Raw genomic sequence first — 12,715 nt, forward strand, 5'->3', positions numbered from 1 at the left:
CTATCTTCATGGAAACAATCAGATGATGCTCCAGACACAGTTCTATCAGATCTGTGGAGGAATGAACCCACTCACAATAAGAATCTAAATTTAGCTAGGATTGTTTAGTGATACAAAATATGTGTAATTAAGTAAATGATAGATATATATCCTTGATGAGATGTGGAACATTCCAGGCAATCCTTCTCTATGGAGACAAGCAGGAGCAGATCCATAAATTTTGTATCACATTACTACAACTCAATCAGTTGGCTAACCAGTGCTACCCACAGTTACGTCAAATTATTATTATCCACATATTAAAGTGGATAAAATTTTTATTTCATGATATTTATGTCATTTATCTGGTCTCCTCAGCAGTAACATGTAAAAGAGGAGGTTTGGTGTCACTAGGTGTTTACCAGAACCACACAAGTCCAGAAATCGCTGAAAGCGTGTTAGACTAATGCTAACTGCTATAGGAAAAAATACAGTGGACTGAGTGAACTGAGCATCACACTATCGTCTGCTAATTATATGTCTATGAGCACCAAAAAAACATTAAGGTGAATAGTTTACGTTACAGATATTACAAATTCAATGAAATCATAGACATGCTGCTTGTGGCGATGGTGGAATGAGAAAGTGCATTTATATCTTTAGATTTACAGTGATCAGTGAAGATAACTAGTGTTTGGCAGGAGGTCAAATGTTGGAATGATTTAATGCTTTATTGGATTTAGCTTTCAGCTCTATTAAAGGAGCATTATGTAACTTTTCTGGTGCAGGGTTGAAGTATTCATGTGCAAGCCTAAATTACTGTTAACCAGGACTGGGTTCGACCCCACAAAGGCTATTTTCCATTGGATACAAAGTCCAATGATGAGACAATGTGTTAACTAAACTGAAACCTTCAAACCCAACTGTCCAACTGTCTTTGAGTTTGAAGAGTCTTATCATTATGACTGGTACTGTATTTATTTTTGATCAATTTTCAAACTATATTTTGATTTATTCTAAATAAAATTTGAAATGTACAAAAAGTGTCTTTATTTTTATACTCTGAAAATGACTCTTTGCTTGAATCTTTGTAAGGAGTTCAGGTTTCTTCACCTCTGTCTCTCAGTCATCGCTAGTGGCATTCTCTCCTCAAGACCACTTTTTCTCGACCTGAAATCGATTTGTCAAAGTGCTCCAGTTTTCAAAGCCACGCAAATCTAGGACACTGTATTTTTATCTTCAAAAACTTGTGTGAAAATGACCCAACTTTTAAAATGGTCACACTCACGCTAGGTACAGTTTGTACGCTGAGAATCAGAAGAAGCAACATTTTTTGTGTCATATTGACTGGAGGTGAGAGGAGTAGCCAAATATTGCACTCAAATAAGAGTAACTTCAAACTAATATCACTCGTGTAAAAGTACAAAGTAGTGGTCCAATAAACTATTGAAGGAAGAGAAGTGTTTTTGGTGAAACTACTACTCAAGAAGTACAATGTTTAAATCATTGTTTATTGTCAAAATAAGGCTTATATCACGTTTAGACTCACAGTTTTAATCACAATTTTACTTTTCACTGAGAAATTTGGCACAAAATCTCACAATCATTATAGACTTTTTGTAAAATTCTGATAACTTTTCTGGATCTTATATAAGATCCAGCTTGAAGAATTATGCATAAAGTTAATGTTTTCCTTGGTTTTCATGACACTTTGCATGCTTCAATGTACCAGGATGGCCGAGTGGTTAAGGCGTTGGACTTAAGATCCAATGGACAATAGTCCTCGTGGGTTCAAACCCCACTCCTGGTAGCTATCTCTGATAACAGTATGTATGATTTTGACGAGGAAACATAACACAGATCAGAAATAGCATAATATGGACCTTTTCATTGTTGAAGACCAAGTTAACTGTCAGCTCAATTAGATCAGTACTTATTTTGATACATTTACACACTAACAGTATTTTGAGACTTGCATCTTGAACCAAACCATGACAAAACAAATGTCCCCAAATGTCCCTATGTTTCTCAAGAACAAGTTTTACCATTTTCACAGTCTAAGTCTCTATGTGATTTATACACAGGATTTAATGTTATCCGAGGACAGGAGACACATTATCCATAAAGGACAGACACTGATAGTGGAGAAGCAGCCATCTCAAAAACATCGCAACGAGAGAGGTCAAATGTATCAAAACCAAATCTCATCATTATAGATAGTTTAGACACTGGATCTGTCAGACACAATGCTTTGATTATCCTGAATTTGACAAAATAACATAACATTGTGAATATTTGGTTCTGAATTTTTTGGGACTTAGATTATAAATTGATACCATTGTTCAGACCTTATTTGGTGAACAAAGAATTCTGGTTTAGTCTTGTTTTAACCCTGGTTTAATTTTTGCTTAATCCTGGTTTAGTTTTAGTTTATACCAAGATTTAACCAGATTTAACCCAGGTTAAATCCAGTTTTAGATCTTGTTTTTTTCTTGATGTAATCTGGTTTTGGCCTCCTTTCGCCCCAGTCTCAGAGCTGCCATAGACTAACACTAGACTAACTAGATTATAGATTAAGTCTTGGTTTAATCTTGATTTAATTCAGGTTTTGTCTTAGTTTATTCTAGTTTTATTTAAGATTAGACTAAGTATAGTTTAACACGAGTTCAGTCTTTGTTTAATCTTGGTTTAAATCTGTTTTAATCAAGGTTTAGTCACTTTTCGCCCTACTTTATCCCATCTTTATTTAAGGTTAGAGCTGGTATAGTTTAACACAAGTTCAGTCTTGGTTTAGTTCTGGTTTCATCCTGGTTTAATCATGGTTTAGTCTGAGTTTAGTCTTGGTTTAAAATGGTTTTAAGCAAGTTTTAGTGTTTAATCTTGGTTTTCTTACCTTGGTCTCTGTCCTTGTCCAATCTGGTGCTGCTATAACGTAATACAGATCCGGTCCTGCTTTAGTCCTAATTTAATCCATGTTTAGTCCAACATTGGCCCCATTTTTTTGTTCCTGCTTTAATCCTTCTATTATAATCTTTTCAGTCCCTGTTTAGTCTTTTTAGGTACATGCTTTAGTTATGCAAGATAATGACTGAAAAAAAAGCCTCTGTCTCATTCTACTAATATTGTCACAATGCTAAAATTTCAAAACTCGATTTCTTTAGACAATAAAATGTGATTTTCAACATTAAACCCTCAGTGGTCCAGGTCCATAATGGTCCATGGGTGTATACTAGTCTATGTGGTCTTACACTTGTTCTGATACAGCTCTAGATCAGTCTAAAGCTATTCAGGTTCAGGTTCATTTCTGGCCTGTGAACGTCACTTTTTAGTATCAATACTTGCTCATACGAGTATCTAGCTTCGATACCAGTTTTAGTATCAATCTGATTTTCTATACTTTTGACAACCCTACATTGTACTCCAATCCTGCTGCATCTGTAGGTGCTCTGTGTTCGACCAATTAGCTCTTTGCAGTCAAAATATATATAATTAAAACACACACACAAGCTTATCTTATCTTATCTTATTGAAAGGCGATTTGGCAGTTTATTTTTGTATTTTCCAAAAACAAAAAAAATTGACGTTTGCTAGAGGGCTAATGAAATGTAGATATTTAGTCTGCTTCCTGTTGGTACAAGAGCCAAAGCCCAGCTCCACGTGACGCTTCTATTTTCAGATCACAGTAATTAAACTCAGTCTATGCACTTTTCCACTGCTCCCGCTCAGTCTCCTGTCACAACTCGCCAAAGCTTTATCTGTGTGCAGAGACAACGCTGTCAGAAAGGACCACACTAGGAGCCATTTTATATATATAGCATATTTCTCTTACTACCCAATCTCTATTTTTTATTTGATTTGATCTTTCCCTTTCCATTATAAAAAAGACAAGCTGATTATTGATGATTAGAGATGACTCCATCACAATCTTGAATAAAATTTGATTACTTGCCCAGGTCTACCATTGAAGAAAAAAAATGGGAAAGAATGTATTATATTTGGCAGTTACAGAGCTTTCCCTCGTGGGTTTGAATCCCTCTCCACTCAAGTGCTATTTGATTAATTGCCCAGTCCTACCATTATAGAAAAAAATAATAATGAAAAAGGCCCTAACCCTAACCATCTAACCATACTCAACATGGCTGCCAATCTACACCAATGGACTCTGCAACAGTTCCTTTTATTATTTTCAGTCAGGCTCCTTTATTAGTGAGATGTATGTACAAGCCATCTTCAGAATTGTTAGCTGAAGTGTCTTGCTCAATAATTCAACAATAGTAAGCAATCCCAAACCTTGAAACATGCCATATGTGTTGTGAAACATCGGTAGAGTAGCCAAAAACTGAATTCAAGAAAGAACGAAAAGTAATATTATATTCTTGAGTTCAGTTTTTGGCTGTAGAAATAGTGATCCAAGAAATTACTCAAGTGAGAGTTAAAAAAAGTATTTGGGGACTACTCAGGTAAGAGCACTGTTACACTGTATTTTGTAACATGTTTCTCAAGTAGGGGTAAAAGTACTCTGAAAAGTACAATCTTGTGAAAAAGTTACTCTAGTAAACATACTTGAGTAAATGTGAGTGAGTACTAACCCTCTCTGTGTGTAGTATAGGACAGATGGTGATTTGGGAGTCTTACCTGCATGACTTTGCCTTGGGGAGTGTGGCTGAAGACAAGCAGCTGGTTGTACAGAGGGTCCAGGCTCTTCCTCACACTCTTGGTCTTCTTCTTAGCCACACAGAGCCCGTTCTCCAGCAGGTAGACTTTTATGTACGCCGCTGAAATCAACAACAGTGATGAGAAATTAGCACAGTTGCCATAGCGATGAACGAATCAAAGCGGCATATTCTATTCACGGGTTCGAAGTGGCGTCACACGTTTGTTGGTATTGCCATTTTGAGGGCCTGATTTCACAAAAACGTCAAAAAATAACTATAAATAGCATGCTAACGCACACTTTGTGGTTAGCTGACAATAAATGCTTTAATTAGATACAGACAGCACATAGATTACTTATTTTGACCTGCGTTTACAATATATCTGTACTCGGGCAAGACAAGTTTAGCTCAAAAAAGAGCTACAGGACTTTTAAAGCTACTATTTAGCAAGAATTAAGATCACTATGGCTTTAACACTGCTGTACAATTAATGCCTTGAGGGCCTGTTTGGTATACAGAGAAGTGTTGTGGATGAGGTAGATTTAATAGCCTATAAAAGTTAGCATTAATTGTGGAAATCTTTCCCTTCTTTTAAGCAGCGTCAGCGACTCCAGGCAGCAGATAAGCATCAAATCCCCAAACTTCTGTCTCCTTAAACTATCGCCTCTTTTCAGTAGGTGCTCTATTTTTGATGTTGCATAATGAGTATTTAACAGCACTAGTGGAGATAGGCTGCAATGTATAGTGAAAATGGCCCATTTTAAACAAAAGAGTGACATGACTGAAACACATGAATAACACATTAGTTTCAGTTAGTCTCTTCATATCTGTAGCACCAGTTTGTTAAGCTCAAGGACCAGGAGTGGGGTTTGAAACCACTAAGACCACTCTGTATTGGATCTTAAGACCAGCTCGTTAACCACTCAACCATCCTGATAACAAAAGAGTGGAAACATATTATCTCAAAGGAATGGAAGAAACTAGCTTAAATTGTGTTTGATGCATATTTGAATACTAATTTTCTCTTGAAGGCAGCTCATCTGCTCAAACAAAGACACCTTTTCTCACCCACACCTCATATTGGTCAGCCTCAGCGGTAGGAGCCATATGGGTGTTTTAGGTTGCTATGGCAATGCGTGAGGGGCGGGGTTCATGTGGGCAAGGTGACGTGCTGGTACTTTGAAAGGCACTGGGTTTCCTGCTTGCTTGCATGTGGAGAGGGGAGATGCCAGGTAGCCGTAATTTTTCGTTGACCGCTTTATTTTTTGTTTGTTACCATGTTATTTTTGTGTAGGCCAACAATTCACCATCTGTATGTGTAACCTGCTTAGCCACTGTTTGATTAAACCACCAGAAAATGCACTACGCGAGTCAGTCTATTTCTTACAAACAACAACGCGTCAGACCAAGGTACTGGACCCAGATTCCTCTCTAAGCAACAAAGGCTCAAGGTCGCTACATCAGCAATGTTCTAACTGGGCGACAGGTGGGTTTAACCAATTCCAATGAAGAATAAAGCAGATGATGTTAGTTACCTCTTCAACGCGATATAAAGATAGTAAGTTTAAATGCATTGTGATGAAATATTAATCATGATCTGGCTCCAAGTAATGCTGATATACATTCATAATCAGCTCTTAATGAAGGGACCATTTAGAAAGCATACAAACTTGATAACTTTTGCAAACATCATCAGACTTTAACATGCTGAAAGTAGAGTAGAGTTTGTCAGATTCTCTCAATTTTGAAAACCCACCTCTTCTCCCTAGTATTTCTAGCTAGACAGGATATGTTAGTGTTTTCTTATTTTAATGTTTACTTATTGTTTATGTGTCATATTTTGTGTATAGCTGTTTTTGTTGACTTGAAATTGAATTGAATGTTGATGACCTGGACCTGTGGGTATATGAGTTAAACTTATATCTTTAAAATTGCAAAGTTAAAATGGGACAGAAACATTTATCTCCAATGCGATGGTGGCAGTTTTGAGTGAGGGTTGATAGATACCCGTCCCGCCATAGACTGTATGTATAAATGGACATAGCTAACCTGCTAGCTCCAGACTGGCTCTTTAGTTGATATGATACTGTGCCCCTATAACTGCTCTAGCCTCGATGAGCTTCATTTGACTGGAGCTGAACGCTATACATGACGTCACACTCACTTAGTCTGCTTCTTTGTACAGTCCATGCCTCCCACTGAAGCATTTCCAGTTGCAATCAAACTTTTGTATGTTTCTTTACTGTACGCGATGAGTGTGCAGCACTTTGTAAACCTTCTTTTAAAAGTGCTTTACAAATAAAAATCAAATATTATTACTTCCAAAGGGAATCTGAACATTGAACATGGGACTGATCCTGTTCACAAAAGCACATCATTTTGTTCTCTTCATTCTGCGTGAGTCCATTCATCTGGATCTAATCACTTTCTTCAAACTCATCTGTCTAATAGAGTTTGTACGTCCTCCTGCGGGTGAAGCATCCAGATGATTTGCTGCTCTGTATTACGTAAGTGTGGTTAATGAGTGGTGTTATACAATGCTGTCTGCTCTGTCACATATATTCACATCATTAACTGACTCATACAAACAGCCTAATTAACTGTAACATCTTGTACCCAACATCTGATGACTGTAAATGGGGGCTAAATTATTGCCAAGGAAAAACTTATACACAATATTTCCTCTGTCTTTGTAAAAGTCACAGTATGTGAATTTTATTGTCTTGAAAACATGAAAAACAGAACCAGTTTGTTGTAAATTCTTTGCAGTGGTCCAGATGTATTTCTTCACTTTCCTAGTGTATTCTGAACATCCTAATTACTTACAATGATGAGTTTATAAGTGTTTTCACAACCTTCAGAGGCCGGAACAGAGTTTTACCATCACGATACGCTAGCAGCAACTAGCATGTTAGCAGCTTACTTCGTGGTTTGCAAACAATAAAAATATTTTAAAAATTGTGCAGACAGTACACAGTGGTCTCATTTTGACCCCAAGAACTATATGTGTACTGGGGTAACACAAATTTTACTTTATTACGTCAAGAAAATGGACGACTGAGAGATTACACAGAAATCAACAAATATCCAAACATTTTTCACAGACCACCACATACTGAAACATATTTGAAGTGGAGGGCCATATTGCAGTGTTCATCACAGCGAGTCTTTCAGGTGGGTGCATTTTATGTAGTTTTGACAGAGTTACTGTGCCTTTAAAAAGGCTTGGAACACACATTTGAGGTCTGTATCAGAATGCAATAAGATGTTTTTGAGGTTGTAGAGGTAGAATTACGTACATTTGCTCTACATACTGCCGGAATTTGGATTTGGGCCAATTCAGCAGGAGGTTTGAGTGCCAGCAAAAATTGGTTTGAGGGCCACATTTAGCCCCTGGGCCATAGTATGGACACCCCTGCCACTAGGCCACCAAGTTCCTCACCTGGGGGACACTTTGAGCCGGGCTTCATGGTGAGTCCTCTGGCTTGGACCACCTCCACCTCCAGAGAGCCGTTCCTCTCCATCAGACCGATCTCCACGTCACCTGCAGGGGGCACACATGATTCAGACACATGTTGTCACAATTAGGCTTCATTTATTGCCATATAAGTGATGTTCATGTGACAGTTTTAAACTGAGCTAGAGAACAATTCTCCGGTGGAATTTGCTGTTTTGTCATATTACAGATTTGTTGAGCTGGTTTGGTGGTAAATATCTCAATCATAAACTCGCACAAAGTTCAACAACAACTCAACATAAATAGACAAATGGAAAACACTCTTTTCACATTATCTTCAAAAATGGTGCCATTATTCAAACCCAAAGACTTGATTGTTGTCAGTTGAAAGGACTTTACGCCATAAGATTAATATGATAAGTTTGTGAAGCCAGTCTCTAAAAAACAATGATAAGGTTCAACAGTTGACAAAAGTTTGAATTGTAAATTTTCCATTGAGTTAAGTAGGCCCCTGCACGCCGTCTGAAATGATGACATCATCAAATTTTAGAGTGTGAACACAATCTTTTGTGATCTCAGCCTCGCTGTAAGCACCAATCATTAGTGAAAGATGATTGTGCTTATTTAAATGAATGTGCAGGACTGAGATGTTCTGACTGTAGTATACAGAAAAGGCAAGGTGGAAAGATACATTCCAGTTGGGTGTGAATCCATGAGTGACAGCTCCCTTTGGATCTTAGGTCTAACCCCTTAACCACTTAGCCATTCTCATTATTAAGTAAGAGTTCAGTAGTATCGAGCTTTTGAAATTACAACATATATATCTGACGTATAGTTGAATACTTGCACCAATGTGAAACAACTACCATCCCAAATTTCAAACATATTCAGCCAGGAGTAACTTTGTGCTAGATCTCTCCAAAAGGTTCAGGCACAGAATATGCAGTTTTGTGAAGTTATTTTGGCGCGTGTTTATGTAACAGTGAAGCATTGGCTAAGCTTGAGTCAAGTCCAGCTGGTTTCACTGTTTCCAGGCCAAGGACGAGCTACGGACTGGGACCAGACTGACCCAGTTTAACGCAGGACCAGAAAGGACACTTCACTGGAGATAGAGGACGGATCGTACTGTACACTGGAACACGTGCAGAGAAAACGGCTTCAATCCTTCCAATTCAAAGTGCACCATTTTCTTTTTCTACTATTTATAGTTCAGTTTCAGTGTGCTTAACAGCCCATGTGTGCCAGGATGGCTGAGTGGTTAAGGCGTTGGACTTAAGATCCAACAGCAAATGTTCCTGGTGGATTCAAAGCTCACTATTGGTGTTGGCACAGAAAGAAGTCCAGGTCTGATATTCATAATCTATCCCATCTATTTTGAGTGCTGTTCCATAAACCTTTGTGTGCTGTTCATGTTCTGGTTTTATTTAAAATAACCATATTTAAGATTTTCATTCTACATTCCAGATCTAAGATAGAGTTCAAATAAAATAGAGCTTTTACTGGTAACAATTGCAATGCTGGTTTTATCTTACAAAACACAGGACATGACGGCCAAGTAGTTTATGTAAAATTTGATGCCTTTGGTTTTCAAGATGATAAATGAGTCTCATTTGAGTTGCCAGTTTCAATGCTGAAATCCAGTTGATTTAAACCTAAAAGGACTCTCTCTGATCTCACTACCTAAACCAATCATTAATGAGTGTTAGTGCAGCCTCTGCTTCTCAATGAGTGAATTCTGGAGGTTCTGAGCTTTCACATGAGCATGGACTGATACTGAGAATGATACTCTAACTAGCAACCCAGGTTCAGTTGTGATCATATTAACTTTTTAAATGTTTGAGGATCACTGGCTTTACTCTTACCCATAGATGTGGTCGCTAGAGTCTGACGGCCCACGAACTGAGCTGGTCCCATCCCGTCCAGGAAGTCACTGAACTGGGCATCGGATGCCAGGCACATGCCACTGTAGTTCAGACTGCAACACAACACACATAGTTACAGTCAGCCTTATTAGAAATACAGACATTCTCCAAATCCCATGGTTTCCATCTTTGTGTAATTATTTTAGCAAATATGTTGTGTCATTCAAGAACTGAAGAAAAAAACAACAACTCCAAGATGGATGTTGATGTCCATATGTTTATAATGTTGATAATGTGTATCAATCCCATTTACAGAATTATGTTTTTATAATGAATGTCTGAATATAAAGTAAGGTAAATGCTCCAGACACCACCTCCTTATGTCGGTTGAAAAAGAACTGAAGAAGCAACTTCAGTGAGTGGCAAAACATTTTAACACATTATAAAAAAAAAAAAAAAAAAGTTGACAGAATTTAAAGGTCCTGTGCCCATTTTTCCCCCTCCATGTATCTGAGCAAACTGTGTCTTGTCCAAGTATATTGCGTAAGCAGCTCTTGAGGGAAAAATAAGTCTGTTGTGTGGTGTCTGCATCTGTCATTGTCTAATAATCAGGGAGTGTGTATTAGCATGCTAGTTGTTATTATCTTTACCTTGTTAACAAAACTTCGCTCTGGCCTCTGAAAGTTGTGATAATCTTATAAACTCATTGAGGTGAATAATTAGAATGCTTAGTAAGGATTAAACAATGCTGTGATTGGTCAACACAAACCTTCCCAAAGAAATAACTCACTTTGGAGTAGGATACTAGACCAAACATCGGCCTAAAAGGAAGCACATTTCACTATTTCATTTTACACTTCATATTAAGTCAATATCTTGGAGCAATTTTGATATATAATTGTAACATATATTTGTGCAAAAACATCTGTATATAACTTTAAAAGCATATATTATATTCAGTGATATCCGGCGAGTGTGTATTATAAATGTTTCATCATCTGTGAACCAGGAAATAAGGCAGCGCTGTTAGCATGCTAGTTGTTGTTGGCATTACTGTGACGGCAAAACACAGCTCCGGCCTTTGAGAATTATGAAAAGCGCTTATGAACTTATCACGGTGTTTAAAATGAACTAGTCCTGTTTATATCTTTAAGAGAGTAAAAATCTGACACAGCACCTTTAAAGAGTATAATATATTCAGTGATACCGGGCGAGTGTGTGCAGACGTGTGTAGGTTAAAGGAGTCAAGAGCTAAACCCATTCATCAGAAGTGTCCCCAAACTGCCCACACAGAGCTTATTATAAACCCTACTTTAGAGACACCAGACAACCAGGCCACAACGTACACCAGACGACTAAGGGGTTTTTAAGCTGCACAATGTAACGCTGTGTTTTAGTCCCCCTCGGAGGTCTGAACTCGGAATGACATCATCTCCAACTTAAACATCCAATGCGGATTCCAGTTGTCAAAAGAGAAAAAACAATGACCATTATATCATTGTACAGAGTAGTGATGTGAGCGAATCGGCTCTTGAACGGTTCCTTAACGTGAACAGATGGAACCGGAGCTCATTTTTTAAAAGAACCAAATATTTTTCTATCTAATTTGTATACATTTTAAAACACAGAAGCAGAGCAGGTGACACGAGTGAGAGACCAAATCAACCCTAGCTCAGCCTTCTTAGCATGTGTGAATAAAAGTCTGTGATTGAAGTTTAATACCATACTGCGTAACATTCCAGGTGAACCCTATAACATCCCTATGGAAACAGAGAAATTGAAAAAAAGCTAGTTATATAGGCTAAGTTTAATGCTCTTGGAAAACCAAAAGCATCTCTATATGGAAACAAAGCAGCTGAATTAAAGCACGTTATATGAGTTTAATGCCATACTGCAGGACATACCAGGCAAACCAATTAACATCACTATGGAAAGAAGCAGGTGACAGACCCCCACCAGAAAACTTACATAGTGTACCTTTAAAATAAACCTATTGTGCTTGTCTCTGCTTTATAGTTATAATCTATGACACCCGTGGATCATTATGTTACAATATGGACATTTTAAAACGACTTAATGAAAGAAACAAGTCCGCTGACTCCCGCGTTTGAAAATTGCGGCGCCCAATGGGAGCTGACGTCGCCATAAACGCCATCACAACAAAGAGGCACCGCTGATGGATAGCTGCACACCACACTAGCGAGTAGCAGGGTTTTTTTTCAGGCTCTAAAAAGTCGATTTGCATAATAGGTGTGCTTTAAGATTGATAACACTGTACTCGTGAATATTTCCCTGTGTAAAGCAACCTTGTGTGTCCCTGGTTCAGACCCAGTTCCAGTTCAGTCCTGGTTTAGTCCATTGCAGAACTGAGTGCTTTGATGGCAACAGGCCAAGCCCCTCTATTGTCTCTTTGTATATTATTCACACTAACACTTGGCACACGTCTCAATACTCAATACAAGCTTTGCACTATTAGCCTGCTACAGTGTAAAGCAGAAGTACTTTAAAGTCCTGGGAATATTTGGGAATTTGGAGAGTATCCAAAAGGAAAATCATAAATGTTAAGCTTGATCATTTAGTGAAGGTGCATTGTTATATTTCTTCAACCAAGTGCTTGGGCAGAATAAAAGCAATTTGAATAGACGTAATTAGCAAATTGCAAAAGGTGCAATTTTTGAAGTACTATAATTTTCTCCACAAACAACAAAATCTCTTGTTTTATTCGGCATGAAAACTCTTAACCCTGTAGTTTGATTCTTGTA

The 12,715-nt window shown here is 37.8% G+C and overlaps 1 protein-coding gene and 1 non-coding gene across 4 annotated transcripts in view; one reads left to right on the top strand and one right to left on the bottom strand.

The window, feature by feature from the left end:
- rims4 (regulating synaptic membrane exocytosis 4) overlaps positions 1–12,715 on the bottom strand; it is a 46,392-nt gene that overhangs the window by 4,372 nt on the left and 29,305 nt on the right. For all 3 annotated transcript variants that reach the window (XM_033966880.2, XM_055221830.1, XM_055221831.1), the window contains 3 exons: positions 9,954–10,066; positions 8,077–8,178; positions 4,615–4,754 (listed from right to left, as the gene is read on the bottom strand). In XM_033966880.2, coding sequence (XP_033822771.1) covers positions 4,615–4,754; positions 8,077–8,178; positions 9,954–10,066 — 355 coding nt within the window. The remainder of the gene's footprint in view (positions 1–4,614; positions 4,755–8,076; positions 8,179–9,953; positions 10,067–12,715) is intronic.
- Positions 1,707–1,789, top strand: trnal-uaa (transfer RNA leucine (anticodon UAA)). The gene has a single exon. It is a non-coding gene; the product is annotated as a tRNA-Leu (tRNA).

The sequence above is a fragment of the Periophthalmus magnuspinnatus genome, chromosome 5 (assembly GCF_009829125.3).
Source record: "Periophthalmus magnuspinnatus isolate fPerMag1 chromosome 5, fPerMag1.2.pri, whole genome shotgun sequence".
Classification (NCBI taxonomy): Eukaryota; Metazoa; Chordata; class Actinopteri; order Gobiiformes; family Gobiidae; genus Periophthalmus; species Periophthalmus magnuspinnatus.